At 34.7% G+C, this 17,525-nt stretch overlaps 1 protein-coding gene across 1 annotated transcript in view; it reads right to left on the reverse strand.

Annotated features, from left to right (window-relative positions):
- LOC136034385 (cytoplasmic dynein 1 light intermediate chain 2-like) overlaps nucleotides 1–17,525 on the reverse strand; it is a 56,125-nt gene that overhangs the window by 12,170 nt on the left and 26,430 nt on the right. The window contains exons 5-9 of the mRNA XM_065715532.1: nucleotides 15,566–15,756; nucleotides 10,410–10,639; nucleotides 5,961–6,072; nucleotides 3,728–3,832; nucleotides 1,224–1,355 (exon numbers count right to left, since the gene is read on the reverse strand). Coding sequence (XP_065571604.1) covers nucleotides 1,224–1,355; nucleotides 3,728–3,832; nucleotides 5,961–6,072; nucleotides 10,410–10,639; nucleotides 15,566–15,756 — 770 coding nt within the window. The remainder of the gene's footprint in view (nucleotides 1–1,223; nucleotides 1,356–3,727; nucleotides 3,833–5,960; nucleotides 6,073–10,409; nucleotides 10,640–15,565; nucleotides 15,757–17,525) is intronic.

The raw sequence follows: 17,525 nt of genomic DNA on the forward strand, positions 1-17,525 counted from the left end.
CCTTTTTACTATTTTCACTTTGTGTTATTTATTTTCTTGGATCTTAGTTTGTTAGTGTCTGGCTTAGAAAAGGTTAATTACCTGTTTTAGCAGAGAGCCAAAACACGAGATGTTTTCGTTTTGTATGAATGTTTTGATATGAATTTTCCTCAGATGAATCGGACCCTTCCTGAACGTTGAGTAATAAAGATCACTGTTGAAAATCTTTGAATTTATTTAGATAGCGAAAAGGGGTCACGATTCAAACTTATTTTAGGATTTGGACTCAAATTACTGGATGCTCTGGTAAAAGTTGCTACGATACATTACCCTAGCCACATAAAATACACCCTTATAGGAGGGAATTTTCATTTCATCGCTGTTCCATTTTACAATAGCAGTCCCCATGAAGAAAAATTTTTTGAATTGCCAAAAGTTTAAGAAGTGCATAAAACAAGTGTGGTAAAAAATAGAACAAACAGAAAAATAGATAGATAGAAATAAATAAGAAAATAAGTAAGAAATAAATAGATAGAACAATAAATAGAAAAATAAAATAAATAGAAAAAATAGAATAGAATCGTACTATGATAAGACTCAAAATGCCTTCATCGGACCTTTAAGACCCACGGCCCAGCAGAAAGTCAAATTTGGTTTACACCAGAGTTAAAAATCTTAACTAACCCCCTTTCTTCTACCTTCTGGGAATCAACAAAATTTTAATTTTGAACTTTTAGGAGCACATAGCGTAGTTGAATTTATTTTGATTGTTAGATTAATTTAACGATAAAGTTATTTAAATTACTAATTTATGTAAAGTTATGTTTAATGCAAATTGTGTTCACTTAATTAAATTAGAATTTTTTTTTTTAACTTAAAGTAAGGAGCAACATCAAAACTTAAAAGGAGTCGCCTCTTCCACAAGACCTTTCTCTTTTCGCTCCCATCTATTCTGTCACAAATTTCGTTTAACTCAAAATGTCTTCATCGAACCTTTAAGAAACCAGCAGAAATAGACTCTAAGTCTAATTTGGTTGACACTTTGTCAAAATTAAAAAACTTAATGACACAATCTGTCAGCCCTCATAAGAAAGAAGAGCATGAAGGTGTGGACTTGATAACTAGGCCTTTAACATACTGCAAATTCGTTCTCGGGAGCTTCATTACATAATTATTACACTTTTCGGAGCAGAGATCCGCTGTTCAGTGCTTTTAATACGATAATATTAGCAACAGCAAGGTACCTTTTTGGGAGATAAAATTTGTCCAGGCGTATTTGCTCCAACGGAGATTCGCCGGTCAGGAGTCTTTTGCACAGCCGCAGATCTTAGTGAAGGTGGCAACGCTGGGTGTCCAACTCCATCAGATAAACCGATCTATATAATAGTAAGCTTTAATCAAAGGTCAAATTTATACGTGCTCACCAAATTGTAACAGTTACAAGCGAAGATAGAAGTTGAACAAAATTCACATACAAAAAAAAACTTCAAAACAGGCAAATTAAAAAAAAAAAAAAACACAAAAAGCCGGAAAATACAAAGAATACAGAAAATTATTCAGAAAATGATAGAAATTACCAGCTACAGCAACTATCCACCTATGATTTTATCCGCCTTCGTATAGATATTCTGAGGAGTCTCTTATTAAAATTTAAATATAGAAAAGGATTATTCAAGGAAAATAGCTATTGGCTTCGAAATGACAAAACCTATTTTGTCTATCCCGACAGCCAATTAGAACAAATGGGAGGACAGGGGGACAAGAACCCCCCCTCCCTTCTGACTCGCTCTATATTGTATTACCTCCGCCCCTTATATTAGGAAAAATGCAAGTTTTTTTAGTATTTTCATTAAAGAAAAAAAAAACAGTCTTCTCCATTTTAGATTTCCAAGAATACCCTTTTTTGTAACATCGCTAAGAAAGAATTGAAAAAAAATCCACAACCACCCCATTTTCTTGACGCCTCGCTTGACTATACCCATTATATATTATTAACTGTCAAATCCTTGTTCCTAATAGCCTTAAATATTCAGAATCCCAAGCAAAAACTATAAAAAGTAGTTAAAAGGTATTCATATGTAAACAAATCTAAGTTGTACTGAACAATCTTCGGCAAGGTTTAATTAGCTTTTTGAATATTCTGCCAGTTCTTGTTTTTCTATTCAACAAATATTGGCACTACAAGAAAAAAGGGTGTAAAAATGCACAAAAAGATATGTAGATCGTACGAAAAACAAAGAGAATTTCTAGGCAAGAATGATAAAACTATTCAAAAAAAAAAAAAAAAATGATAATTTTATGAAGCCTAAGCAAATCAGATAGAACTATACAATGTAATATCAACATCAAATTTTCTCTTTATTGAATTTATAGAATTAGAATTAATAAAAGTACGAAATACACATATTCGAATAACCATTATTAAACATATATTGAAGATTTTGCCATACAGTTGTACTCACGTAAAGGGCGCAATAAAGCAACAAGGGAAATGGCTTTAAACGGAACGTTTGAAGGGGAAGAGCCTCGCCCCACCAAATCCCAAATTTCCCTTAACTTCCATGCACTTCTTATAGAAGTGAATTTGCTTTCTTTTCTTACCCCCCCCCAGAAACAAATTCATATGTACGTGCCTATTCATTAGCTTGAATATCGGCTTATATCAACTTATTATAGAAAAAATAAGAATATTAAAAACACCAAAGAGAATCGTGACACAAACAATATTTTTACTATGAAATGTCCATTATTATGTGTTTATGAAAGTTGACACAGTTTTCTAATCGTTGTACTTATTTCATCAATATCGACGATAAAAAAGGTCTTGAAGTTTTAGTTCCCCCCCTCTTCAAAAGCAAAATTGTCAGCTCGCAAACATTCGCATACATAATTTATTTTAGTTCCTCCAACCTTTTTATTTAGCATTTCCAATTCGACTGAGAAGCCTATTTACTTATATTATATATAGTCTATATAATAATTATAGTATACATAGCCTATATAATTAGCCTATATATATACTCACACTGAGAGCACTATACAACTTAGGGTGCCATTATTTTTTAGACTCGAAAAGCTAGGCTGAAAAAGTTTTATTTCACTTCGACGACCACACTTAACATCGGTTGATCGATAAGTCGACCCTTCTTCAAAAACAATTAACTACAAGGTACCGAACAAAATGAGAATATAAAAACATGTAAGTGATAGGTCGAACCGTCAATACCGGCAATGAATTATTTACCGATCAATTATGTATTTATATGACAGTAGTTTGATCACCAGCCCTTTAGTTACTTCCACCTCCCTGGTACTTAATACCTATCTGATATCTTCTCTACAAATTCACTCATATCTTCTCTACAAAAAAATGAAGATAATAATTAGCTTAAACAAACAATATATATTATTTTTATAACAGACGGAGGGTGTCAAAGAGAATGTTCTTAGGACGGAAGATTTCAATGCTTCCAAAAATGCACTTTCAATCCGTCTGATACAAACTTCCTTGCGGAGGAGGGGGTCTTTGGGTAAATTTCGCATACTACCTTCTTGCCTATCTGATATCTTATCCATGAATTTAAGCAAAAAAAATGGAGATAATAATTGACTTAAACAAATAATTATTTTTCTAATGATAATTATAAAAAAAAAACAATAATAAATAAAACTACAGTGAATAAATAAAAGTATGATAATAATAAAGTTAATAATAAATACAAAAGAAGATAAAACAAGAAACGCTTACAGGACTCTGGTTTTGATTGTTTGCCCCTTGGCTGAGGATATTCAGTTGCCTTTGGAGGAACTTCTGTTCTTCTTCTGCTTGAATTTCTGCTTCTCTTGGGGCTGCCTTAAATTCAAATAAAAACGTACTGAAACTTAGAAATAAAAAAAGAAAATTCATATTTTGGAGGGCCATCCCCCTGTATATATCCCTGCATGGCGGTCTTACGATAGATAGTGACTATATTCTTCCACTATTAGTTCCGAAATGGACTTATCAGGGCCTAATATATACCTACCCAGTTCAATAGAATGAAAAACAGAAGATAAAATGTTGAACAAAAAATAATAAAGATAAGAAGACAGAGAAAGAACTACAAACGCAAAGATTCGTTTATATTTTTATATTTATTTTCATTCTTATATTTATATTCGTTTGCATTGACCTTTTGACCCATTTTGACATTAACGTATGAAATAAATGTTCATATCTATAAATATTATAAGTGGTAATTCTTATTAATTTAGAATTATAAATACCCTCTTAGATATGGCTCTTTATGAACAATGTGGTTCGGCTGTAATGATTTAGCCACAAAGTTTCCGTTGAAGGGGGAGGGGGATCTCTAATCTTTGATCAGGGGAAGTTTATGCTGTTTTTGACCTTTATTTTTAGAGCTAGTTTACAAGTTGGAGAAATGTTTCTTATTCTTTTAGGAGAAATATTTTTTTTTTTTTTTAAATGGGCTTTAACACAGGGTGCAGTGGAAAAGGAGTGTTTGCTATGGTCGGAGCCAATGGGGTCCAGGGGCTATGATTCTATAAAAGTATCAAATTTTGAAGCATTTCTTGCTAAAGATTTTCCCCATCTTTAGACCCCTTGTGAAAACAATTATTATAGTCCTGACTGTTAATAATTATACAATTACCTGTGGGTAGTAGGAATTAAGGACCCAGAATCTTTCCCCGATGATTGGTTCCAAGGACCTAAAGACTATGATCATTTAACTTTGTGATTATTATGATTATTTAAAATTATGACCTAAAACCCCCTTTTTCGTGCTTCGATAATTCTTCCAAATAGAAAAATTCACTAATCCCTATTTCCAGGCGCTAGAACGATGTAAAACTATTATCCAAAATTAAACCAGATACAACTGGACAAACTGATTGCATGCCAGGGTCAAAATCATCTAATATACAGACAATCATATATCCACATTTAGGATGAGGGGAGCAGAGAGTGTCAAAGAGATTGTTCTTAGGATGGAAGATTTCAATGCTTCCAAAAATGCCCTTTCAACACGTCTTATTCAAACTTCCCGGCGGAAGAGGGGATCTTCGTACCAATCTTTGGAGTAAATTCCCCAACTTCCCTGCATGCCTGCATATTGTGAACCATTTTGGGATAAAGGATAAGGCCTTCAATTTCACTTCCCTGCATGCCTACATATTGTGGACCATTTTGGGATAAAGGATAAGGACTTCAATTTCACTTCCCTGCATACCTGCATGTTGTGAACCCTTTTGAGATAAAGAATAAAAACTTCAATTTTGATATTTATTTTTCTTTATTAACCAATGTGCCTTAACATGGGAATGTCAGAGGTTTGCATTTGAGATCACTTTTTTCTACGTTTCTTTTCCCCATTGTTTCCCCTAAAAATAACAAGAGAAAATCCCAAATCACAAATGAATTGGGAGACAACTGTGCATACTTTTGTAAAGTCTTCTCACGTACTTGGGATAAAGTAGGCATTTGGGTCAAACTAGACATGAATTTTATCAGTTAAAATGAAACATCCAAACTCTAGTTTGTCAAAACTCCCTTCTAAAGGTTAAATTATCACTCAATTTCAAGAAGTACAGACTCCAAGACCCCCTCCTATCCCATATGAGTACTTTGGTGGGCAACTTGCCCTCCCAGTTAACAACTTCGCACTAAACAATCATACATTTACAACTGCATGTGATGCATTTAAATTAAAAGGTAAAATTCTCCTAGACTTAGATTCCTGTTTTTTTTTTTGCTTTTTAAGCCCAGTTAGTCTTCAGTCGGAAAAAAGAAAATAATAACCACATTGCAGTATAGTTTTCTGAAAGCATTTCAGTCCTTTTTCTCCTAGGGAGCAAGGATAATATAAACTCTAAATTATCTTGTATAGTCAAAATTCAACCCGTCTAAGCTAGGCGAACTGGCTCATAGCAACTTAAGATAGTTTTGTGCTAATTACAGGATAAGGCTATCGACTTACTTTTCTTACTGCAGGTTTCGTGATAACATCTGTATAGTAGTCACTTGGTTTCACAGAAACCATATTTTCATGAAGAATGGCTATTTTCTTCTCATTGTCCCAACCCGACGGACTGAAAAGAAGGCGATATCAGTTAATATTTCATTATAGATTAACCCTTTCTTTAAGGTAATTATATTTCCACTCTACAATAATATAAAAAATAATGACAATAAATTAAAAGCACAAAAAATTAACTTCAACATAGTCTTCCCCGTAAGCACGACCCGTAAAGACAAGGAGATACAAAAATACCAACCAAAAAATGCAATATACTAAGCCTACTTATGCAATATACTTGTTTCTACTTATGCAATATTGCAATATGCTAACTACGAAAAAAGGAAAAATATAAAATCCGGTTACCAGAGCCATATCCAGGATTCTTGTTCGGAGGGGGGAGGCAAAAGAATATGCTCCTGTGGACTTTGTCCCGTTAGTCTGCACCTTGCGGACGAGGACACGCCCAAATAATATTGCATCTCTAAGGGAGTTTTTTTTAGTGCCATATAAGCAAGCCAAGCATTGATATGCATTTTAGATTCGAAGTCAACCAAAAGGTTTTGCTGGGTTTAGTACATTATGTATTCACAAAAACAAAGTATTAGTTGTATTCACAAGTCTAAATGACGATTTTTCTGACCCAGAAAAATGTCTATTACCTTTTCAGGGCAGATACCAATGTTTCTATGGACGGAGAGTAAGGGCTAAACCACTCAGCTTATCTCGTTCTGTTGAAATTCTTAGCCAAACTTTTAGCCTTCTAAGTTGGAGAAGCTTCTTTCTGAAGTAGTAGTGATTATAGGCAACATCGTGAGAAAAGCAAAAGAAGCGAAACACTTGGAGGAAAACGGTTCAAGCGGCGGTATTCAACCTCAGCCTTAGGTTGAATATCGCCGTATAATAAACAAGGACTTCAGTATCATGTTATTGGGGTTAGTGTTCGAACACCAATCTAAGAGTCGAATATTTTTTGGAGGGGGAGGGGTGTGAACCGGGTTACCCCTTTCCCTTGGGTAGGGCCTTCCCAGTCACCCACCTCCATAATCCTGAAATCACAAGCTAGGCAGGATGGAATTGTACTATTACACCAGCTCAAGTAAACATCCGATCCCTAGGCATCAACTCCAGGGGAGATCGATAAAAAAGAATGAGTTATCGGAAAAAAATATAGTTGAAATTATGCTAATAGCTATTAGTCTAAGCCATCCTCGACCTTTTTAACATAGATCAAAAAATAAAGAAGAAAAAATTAAGAAGAACATGGAAGAAACAAGGTCAGTCATCTCACAAGCCCTTATGAAGAATACGAATACGAGCCTAGTACGTTTTAGCAGTGTAGCCTACATTATCATTAGTTATTAAAATATTCATGCTTATTAATTTTTTGAGTTTCTTTTTTTGTACTTGCGTGTACATTTGATCGAAATCCATTAACTACGAAAACAGATCATTCTTCTAGCCGGTTTTAAATAGAAACTTTTTAAATAGAAAATGATATCTATTTTTTTAATTGGTCAGGTGGAAACTTACACACCCATATACGTGTTAAAAAATCAGGAAACCCGGGAACTCAATTTTGAAAAAAAAAAAAAATCTCCATACGCAGTTATGCATTTTTAGTATCTAGTGCGCACCAAGTTTGAAAATAAGGCACTTGTTGATAAATCAGCCGAAAATGAGCGAAAAAAATGTATCATCATTGAGCTCAATTTTGAATGAAAAAAAAAAAAATCTCCATACGCAGTTATGCAGTTTTAGTATCTAGTGCGCACCAAGTTTGAAAATAAGGCACTTGTTGATAAATCAGCCGAAAATGAGCGAAAAAAATGTATCATCATTGAGCTCAATTTTGAATGAAAAAAAAAAAATCTCAATACGCAGTTATGCAGTTTTAGTATCTAGTGCGCACCAAGTTTGAAAATAAGGCACTTGTTGATAAATCAGCCGAAAATGAGCGAAAAAAATGTATCATCATTGAGCTCAATTTTGAATGAAAAAAAAAAAAATCTCCATACGCAGTTATGCAGTTTTAGTATCTAGTGCGCACCAAGTTTGAAAATAAGGCACTTGTTGATAAGTCAGCCGAAAATGAGCGAAAAAAATGTATCATCATTGAGCTCAATTTTGAATGAAAAAAAAAAAATCTCCATACGCAGTTATGCAGTTTTAGTATCTAGTGCGCACCAAGTTTGAAAATAAGGCACTTGTTGATAAATCAGCCGAAAATGAGCGAAAAAAATGTATCATCATTGAGCTCAATTTTGAATGAAAAAAAAAAAAATCTCCATACGCAGTTATGCAGTTTTAGTATCTAGTGCGCACCAAGTTTGAAAATAAGGCACTTGTTGATAAGTCAGCCGAAAATGAGCGAAAAAAATGTATCATCATTGAGCTCTAGAAAGTACGAATTCTTGATTTGTATGGTAAAATACAAACGCTGGCACTAATTGGCAGTATACTTGGTAAACAATTAAAAATTCAGGGATTGAAGAGAGATATTATGTATGAATTTAACCCTAATATCTTGTTCCCGAGTAGGAACTAAAAAAAAATGTATATATTACCGAATAGCTAAAAATCTAACCTATGTATTAATATGGTTATTGTTGGAGTTATTCAAATTTACCGCTTTAAATTATTATTTAATTGACTTACCTAAAAGAATACCTTTTCAGAAGGACAAAAAAATTCCATTTTGTTATTTTTATCCTTTTACACATATCCTGGAGAATCACAGTTTCTCCTAATTCCAATAATCACTTTTATTACTTAGTTTTAATTATGTAAGCACAAACAGGCCAATTAAATCAATTTTTTTTTATCAGAGGCCATGATAAAAATCACTCGACTGCCTTCTGTGTGCCATAGTCTAATAGCACATATCAATAGACAAGAGTAGACTGGGTTTGAAAGACTCATTAAAAAAATGATTTAAAGACTCATTGAAAGACTCATTAAAATTTGAAAGACTCTTTGAAAGCATCATTAAAGAACAGATTTTCTATTTTTGAATTTTTACGAACAAAAAGCATATTCCAATTTTTCAAATTTTTTAGGCCTACTTTTTTTCACGATTCAGTGCGGCAGCAACGGTAAAACTTTGCAACCAGATCTTTTTTCATAAATTTTTAACAACCAAAAGTAAAACCGTAGAAAATCTCGTTTTCAGGTATGAATAAGATGTTTTTCATTTTTATGGTTTTCGGAGTAAAAACTCTTTGTGATGTACTTGGTAATTTAACGCCATGCTACACTACTTTAAGTGGCAGAGGAACTGTGTCACATTAAAGAACAAGAACCAAGAGCTCATATTGCACTTGTGACGAGGTCCGGTTATGTCAATCACGTATCTGGGACTTGTGCTTATTCTCGAACTCGCCAAAGCACTAAAAATCCCCTCAGCTCCCCCAAAGAGATCGGACCCAGTCCGGTTATGTCAGTCACGTATATAGAACTTGCGCTTAATCTCAAACCCTCCAGAGCACCAGAAATACCCCCAACTCCCCCAAAGAGATAGGATCCGGTCCGGTTATGTCAATCACGTATCTAGAGCTTGTGCTTATTCTTCCCATCCAGTTTCATCCCGATCTATCCACTCTAAGCGTTTTCCCCCTCCATCCCCCCATGTCCCCGGATCCAATCTTAATTGTAAATTCAGCATCTGAGACATGAGATCTTTCTATATATCAAGTTTCATTAAGATACGATCACCCATTCGTAAGGTAATCATACTTCAATTTTCACTATTTCCCCTCTCTCCAGCCCCACCCCCCCACCAGATGGTTGAATCGGGGAACGACTCTCAAGTCAATTTGTGAAGGTCCCTAACACGCGTACCAATTTTCATCGCCCTAGCACGTCCAGAAGCACCGAATTCGCCTAAGCACTGGAACCCTCCCCCCAACTCCCCCAAAGAGATTGGATCCGGTCCAGTTATGTCAATCAGGTACCTAGGACTTGTGCTTATTCTTCCTACCAAGTTTCATCCCAATCTCTCTACTCTTCTCTACTCTAAGCGTTTCCGAAGATTTTCGGTTTCCCTCTTCAACTCCCCCCAATGTCACCGGATCTGGTCGGGATTTAGAATAAGAGCTCTGAGACACGAGGTCCTTTTAAACTTCAAATTTCATTAAGGTTTGATTACCCGTTCGTAAGTTACCTCTTTTCGAATTTTTCCAAATTAACCGTCCTTCCACTATCCCCCCCCAGATGGTCGAATCGAGGAAGCGACTATTTCTAATTTAATCTGGTCCGGTCCCTGATAAGCCTGCCAACTTTCATTGTACTAACTTATCTGGAAGTGCCCGAACTAGCAAAACGGGGACCAACACACACAAATTGGAATCCCTATATGGCACTTGGCCAACGGGCAAGTGCCATAAAAAAAACAATGCAAAAAAGCCTTACATGAATACAGCATCTTTTTCTACAACTAAAGCTGGAGTTTTGAATGGCAGTCCGTACATACGATGTACAATGTATTTATAAAGAACGTCACAATTTTTGTCCTCTTTAACAGAGGTATAGCACAGTCCAGCACCATACTGAATGCAGAACCGCCTCACAGCAGCCTGCACGAAATCAAAGTGCTCCTCCTTATACTCCATTTCCTTCTCCAGTGTTGACATATAATCAGTCTGAAATTAATAGGTTTATTGAATTCAATGCAAAAAACAATATAGATTGTTTTGAAAGTTACTATTCGGCACTGATAATAAAATAAACAAAAGCTGTTGTGATGGAAGTAGAAAGCAAAGTTGAAAACTTAAAACGAACAAAAATCAACTTTTTACCGTTTATGCCATATATAACAAACAAACATAAAGTAGAAACAATAGGGAAAATCTTTTCAAGACAGTGGAAATAAATTCAGTGGATATTTCGGCCCTATATCCAAGGGCCGTCTTTAGCACAATACAAGAAATAAAAATATATATATATATATATATATATATATATATATATATATATATATATATATATATATATATATATATATATATATATATATATATATATATATATATATATATATATATATATATATATATATATATATAAACTCACATCAAAATGTGAAAAATTAAAAACAATGATGTTTTTTAGAAAACTTTTTGAAAATACAGGGCCAAAATATCCACTGAATTGATTTCCACTGTTTTGAAAAGATTTTTCCTATTGTTTCTACTTTGTGTTTGTTTGTTATGGAAAGGCAGTGTGGTTTTCGTCGCTATTTATGTCGTATATATATATATATATATATATATATATATATATATATATATATATATATATATATATATATATATATATATATATATATATATATATATATATATATATATATATATATATATATATCTGTAAAACTGGTTCAAATAAACTTAGACGTAATATTTGCCGAAGTCTATAAAACTAGCGCTCTACTTAAAACACAAGGCTGACGGAACAAACAGGATTAGGAGCAGAAAAGCCTTTAAATAGCTTGCAGATCTAAAAAACTCCAGCAAGCTTAGTTTTTAGTAAAGTACTAGTTTTATAAAATTCTACAAGGTAGGGAACATCACGAAACAGTTTATTTGAACCAGTTCTGGGGACAGATGTCACACAAACTGCGTGGCAATAATTATTGCTAGTCTTAAGTTTCAACTTTGCTCTTTACTTCCATCAGAAAAAAAAATTGTTGTTAAAGTAAATTTTTGTCCGTTTTTTTTTTTTGGTTTTAAAAATAAACACAATAAACCTCACAGAAATATCTTTTATAACTTGGGTGAAGTAACTAAAAAAGTGAAGATAGGGTTTCGCTAAAATAGGGGATTAAAGATATATTTTACTTGACTATTCTTAAATTTACCCTTAAAAAAATATGAAATTTTGACACATAAAAAGAGACTTTGGGGTATATTATCCTCGGTATCTTTGAGGAGTTGCAGAAAAAAAAAACGATTACTGACGTAATATTGACAAAAAAGGCGACACACCAATGCTTCCCATGCGAAGAAGTCCTTGTTATTCAAGACGGGGGACTGTACTTCTCGTCCATGGGATTTTCTTCCATGGTGATTCCAATGGTGCTATTTTCATGTTTTTATTTATCGTTATTTATCGTATTTTCCACCATAGTGGAAAGACGGGGGACTGTACTTCTCGTCCACGGGATTTTCTACCATGGTGATTCCAATGGTGCAATTTTCATGTTGTTATTTATCGTTATTCATTGTATCTTTTTTTTCCATTTACTGTAAACTAGGCCGATAATAATAAAAAAATAACACTTACCAAGTGCATACCAAATTTCTTTGCATACATTCATTTGTTATATTATTTGTTTATAATTATTTATTTTATTATTATGTTTATATTATTTTATTCATTTAATTTTTAGTTTATTTATTAAATGTTAGTTAAAATGTCTAGTATTGTTTTGTACTAAAGGTTTTATATCATTAACTGTTTAGTATTAGATGTCTAAAAGAGCTGTGAATGGTTTTCAACCTTAAAAAGCCCCTGGAGCCAATAGGATATACCCAGGCAACAGGGTAATCCTCAAGAAAGGATAGAGGGAAATACAAACCTATTATATTGGTATTGCCAAGATAATCATTGCTTTGGACTATGTCCCCTGTACATGGCTCAAGGCCAGGGGCATTTTCCTAAACCAGGGAAACAGGACTATTCAAATCACAGATCTTATAGAAGGATTACATTAACCAACTTTCGATTGAAAGTGATAGAACGATTGATTCATTGGTTTCTGATAAGTAATCTGGAGACCAAAAACACGATATCCCAAAAACAAATGGGATTTAAGATAGGAGGCTCTACAGGCACAGCGGTTCGCCAATTGGTGTGGCGGGTAGAGCATATCTTAGAATGTAAAGAACACGCCTTAGGCATATTCCTTGACATAGAAGGAGCATTTCATAATGCTATTTTTGAATCCGTGGATATGGCCATGGAGGAAACAAGAATAGATAGATCTATTCAGAAATGTAATTCATTATGCTCAGAAATCGACAAATAGTTGTTGAACAAAAATGAATAAAAAAAAATAATCGAAGACTGTTCAGAAAGGATGCCAGCAGGGGGGGGGGGAGTAATCTCCCCACATATGTGGAGCTTGGTCATGAACACCCTGCTGAATTTATTAAAACAGTAATCCGGATATGGGAAGGCATATGCGGCTATATACCAACTATCCTAACTGAGAGGAAAATGTTTAAGGACACTGTTAGAATTGGGACAGCGCATGCTGGACAAAATCCAAAAACGGTCACAGAATCATAAACTACGCTTAGCATCTGAAAAGAGTGAAGTAGTATTCACAAAAAAAAAGGAAATGACAAGCTCCCTTTTCTCTAAAAATATATAATCCCCCATCATCCCCGAAATAGCAAGTGAAATACCTAGGGGTCATAGTTGATCACCAAATGAGCCGGGAAGCTCATTGTCTTGAAAAGGCACGGAAAGCCACAGCTTTCCTGGCTCAATGTCAATGAATGGAGGGAAAGAAATAGGGCTTGACTCCCAATAAGATCATGTATTTATATAAGACGGTAATTAGACCGATTTTGCTATATAGAATAGTGATTTGGGTCAATTAAACTCGAATTGCGAGCCACATAACCCCATTAACAAGGGTGCAAAGGCTAGCATGCCTAATGATTACATCAACGTATTATGGAACCGGTACAGCATCCATGGAGCTCATCTTGGGATTTTTACCCGTAGAAAATTTTCAAGAAGCATTAAAAATTGTTGTTAGACTACAAATAAACTGTCAGTTGACCCAAAGACAGTAGATACCAAATGTGAAAAGTAAAGACCATGTTGACATCTGTAGCTCTTTGCTTCAGTGCAAGGAGCTACAGATGTCTAAAGATAAAAATATCCCACAATAAAACCGGAGAGGCAATTCAAAATTGTCACGAATAACAGAAAGGAAGTGGAGCAGGGGATAGACCTGCTCCACCAAAGTAACGCGATAATATGTTATACTGATGATTCGCGGTTTGATGGAAAATCAAGGACAGGAGTGGTAATATATCAGGATACTCAATATCAGGATATATGAATATATCGATGAACAAGGAGGTAATCAGTTATCACATGGGAAATTTGCTAGTTTTTCAGGCTGAAATGTACGGAATAGAACGGGCAGCTGGAAGACTGTTGGAAATGGGAACAACAAGAAAAGATATATGTATCTTAGCTAACAATCAAGCCGGCCTAAAGGCTCTTCAGAATGTAACAAGTCGGCAAAATAGAAAATTGGAATGCTACGAACCCTGAATAGCTTGGCATCCAAAGGAAGCCAAATTACCCTGATGAGGGTTCCACGGCACTCTGGAATAAAGGGTAATGAGATGGCAGATGAAGCAGCTAAGGCTGGGACATCACTGAGATATTATGGTCCAGAATCTTTCATCCGATTTCTCAGAATTGCTGGAAGGCGGCAGTGAGGGGTTGGAGCAATGAGAAAGCAGAACGAAATTAGCACAGAAAGGTGGGGTGTAAGGAAACGAAGGAATTACTCCCAAAGTTCAACCCCACCCTGACTGAACATTTTCTACGACTGTAAAGGTCCGAGACGAGAATTTACAGAAGCCCGAACAGGAATTTTGGTGAAACAACATTGGAAATTTCGTGAAACAACTTTCCCAAATAGGGAAAGGTGAATCTCCACTATGCCAAAAATGTGAGATGGCCACTGTGGAAACAAGAAGACATCTGATAGAAGAATTTCCAGCTAAAATTAGAAACCAGCTTGAGATATTTCTTATTGTTATTGTTAAGCTGGAGGACATGGTAAGGGAAGGAGAAGTCCGACAGCTTGCAAGATATATGGTAAGGGTGGGGAAGCCGAACCAATCATTGCCCCCCCCCCAACCATAAATCAAGAGCATAGTTTTTGAGGCGAAAAGGCAAATGACCTTGAAGGCCTGAGCCTCGACCCACCGATAGTTGGTCCGCCCCTCCTCCTAATAATAATAATAATTAAATGTCTAATTAAAACTTAGTTCATATATTTATAAAGTTATTTAGTATAAATTATTTATTGTTTTTTTTAACTATTTTACAGTCAAGAAAGATAGTTTGAAAACAAAAATACGTGGCTATTAAAAAAAAAAAAAAAAAAAAAAAAAAAAAAAAAAAAAAAAAAAAAAAAAAAAAAAAAAAACGAAGTTGGATTTAAATAAATTCAAGACATTTAATACCTATCCAAATTGTAATACATTATAATTGAAGATGTTTTGAACTGTTCCAGGATTGTTAGGTAAAACTGTAATATCATAGGTGCAAATAGTTAATTCCGGTTAAAATAATGTTAAAGCGCCTCCTCTTAAATCAGTTTCCTGATATACAACCCCTTTTATTGAAAGATGTCTTATGAGTTGTTTTGACGTTTTTCTGATTAGGTTGTACTGAATTATTCTAGTATTCTAGTAGGTACTAGTAGTCCCTGTTAAAGCAATGTTAAGTGCCTCCTCTTAGATCAGTTTCCTGGCATACTCCCCTTTTCCTCAAAGACTCCTATCTTATGAGTAGCTACTATTGCTTACCTTTGTTACAACTACAACTAAATCAACTCCTAAATTCCTATTAAGAACACCATCAGGCAGTGGAGGTTGTTCCAGATCTTCTGTTGAATCCGTCATTCCAGAATTCGGATTCAGACGCTGACTTCGTCTCATTGCAAGTGCATTGTCTATTTCATCTCCTGGCTCTATGTAGTTCTGCCAGCGTCTACTACCTGAAATAATAAAATATTATATATATATATATATATATATATATATATATATATATATATATATATATATATATATATATATATATATATATATATATATATATATATATATATATATATATATATATATATAATAATGTAATAATAATAAAATACTTATAAGTCGAAAATCCGTTTCTGGAGAAAATGCCTTAAATATGCAAAGAAGGTAGTCTGGCTAGATGAGTGTAACTTCCTTGATTAAGCTAATCACATCAATTAAAATTGTTCAATATTTCAACTAAAACTAGACCTACGTTGCCTGGGCAACGTGAAGTGTTGCGGCAATCTTTGTCCGGCTTCGCCGATTAAAGTGTTGCGAGAGCAACACTTTGGTTTCGTTTCTTCGCTATCGGCTAAATGCTGAAGTTGTCAAAACTATCAAAGCATTCAAAACGGCATATTCAAAGCAGAACACAATCAGTAATCACATGATCAAATTCTTTAGCGTTGAAAAAACAACAGCAAAAGAATATCGGAAGAAGGGGCTAAATTGAGTTTGCAGCCAGAGTTGAACTTTATCCTTTTCAATCATAGACATCGTGACGGATGGAAACTTGGAACATTATCTTATATAATCTAGTTGGTATTATGAAGCTATCCGTAACTTTTCAGGATCAAATACCATAGATGTGCATCAATTTGCACAAATTTGTAGCCCTTCATGAGCCTCCTCTAGCAACCGATTCTTACTTACAAGTCCCTCTCCCGTGATATACATCAAGTTTACCGGAAACAAATAATGGGTACACCAACTAGCAAAAGTTGCAAACCCCTCATTGCCAAAGATAATTATAAGCTAATAGTCGACTGTTGCTTGAAAGTCCCCTACATATCTCACAATTGGTATCGGCCTATTTTTGGTTTAAGTGTGTACCTTACCACTGAAGTTGTCAACCCCTTGAAACTTTCGAACTGATATATCTCATGAAGGAATTTTTGTACCAAAAAATGGATGACATATACTTTGATCAGCTCAACAAGGTCTATCGATTGCCGTTGAAAAAAAATTCTATCTGTCTTAGTTCAAAAGTGTACTTTTTTGCCGGAGGCCAACTTTCTAACACCACCACTTAAAAAGGAGCAAAGGATAAGCTCTAATTTCATTAGCAATGAGAGAACTTTTAAAGTTTAAGAGGCATATCTGATACCATTTCTCTATTGCAATCCCAAGTAGAAAAAAAAGAATGGTAAAATCAGCTGAAATCACGAACAGAAATGGGTAGAAACAATAGATGGCAGCACTTTCGGACCCGCGGGAAAATCGCACTTTTTTGTTTCTGTAAATTTTTCTGTTTATCACTCAAAGAAGATATATTGGCTGTGGGACCAGGGAACTGCCGCATATATTTAACACTTATAGATTTTAGTCCATCTTCAATTTGAAATTGGTGCCTGCCTGCTTGCCTGCTAGAACGGAGCTTTCCAATCGAAAGCAGAAACATGATTTGATGAAACAAAAGCTTGGCTGCACAACTTCAGATACTCCTTTCTGACATAGGCTATACAACTCCACTTCACTTCGCACACCATAGGCTCTGGCTCGAGGACAAGCAAAAACCATCCTTTTTGGCCCCAGGCAAGAGTTCTACGGAGCTTTCCAAAATGTAATGTCATATTCATCAATCCGGCCTGAGGTCCACCCTTTCCGTAAAAACCGCACAGGTTAGACCCTTACCAGTTTCCAGGAATAAGCTGAGATAGACGGCATAGAAAAAAAAAAACAAAAA

The sequence above is a fragment of the Artemia franciscana genome, chromosome 13 (genome assembly GCF_032884065.1).
Source record: "Artemia franciscana chromosome 13, ASM3288406v1, whole genome shotgun sequence".
Lineage (NCBI taxonomy): Eukaryota > Metazoa > Arthropoda > Branchiopoda > Anostraca > Artemiidae > Artemia > Artemia franciscana.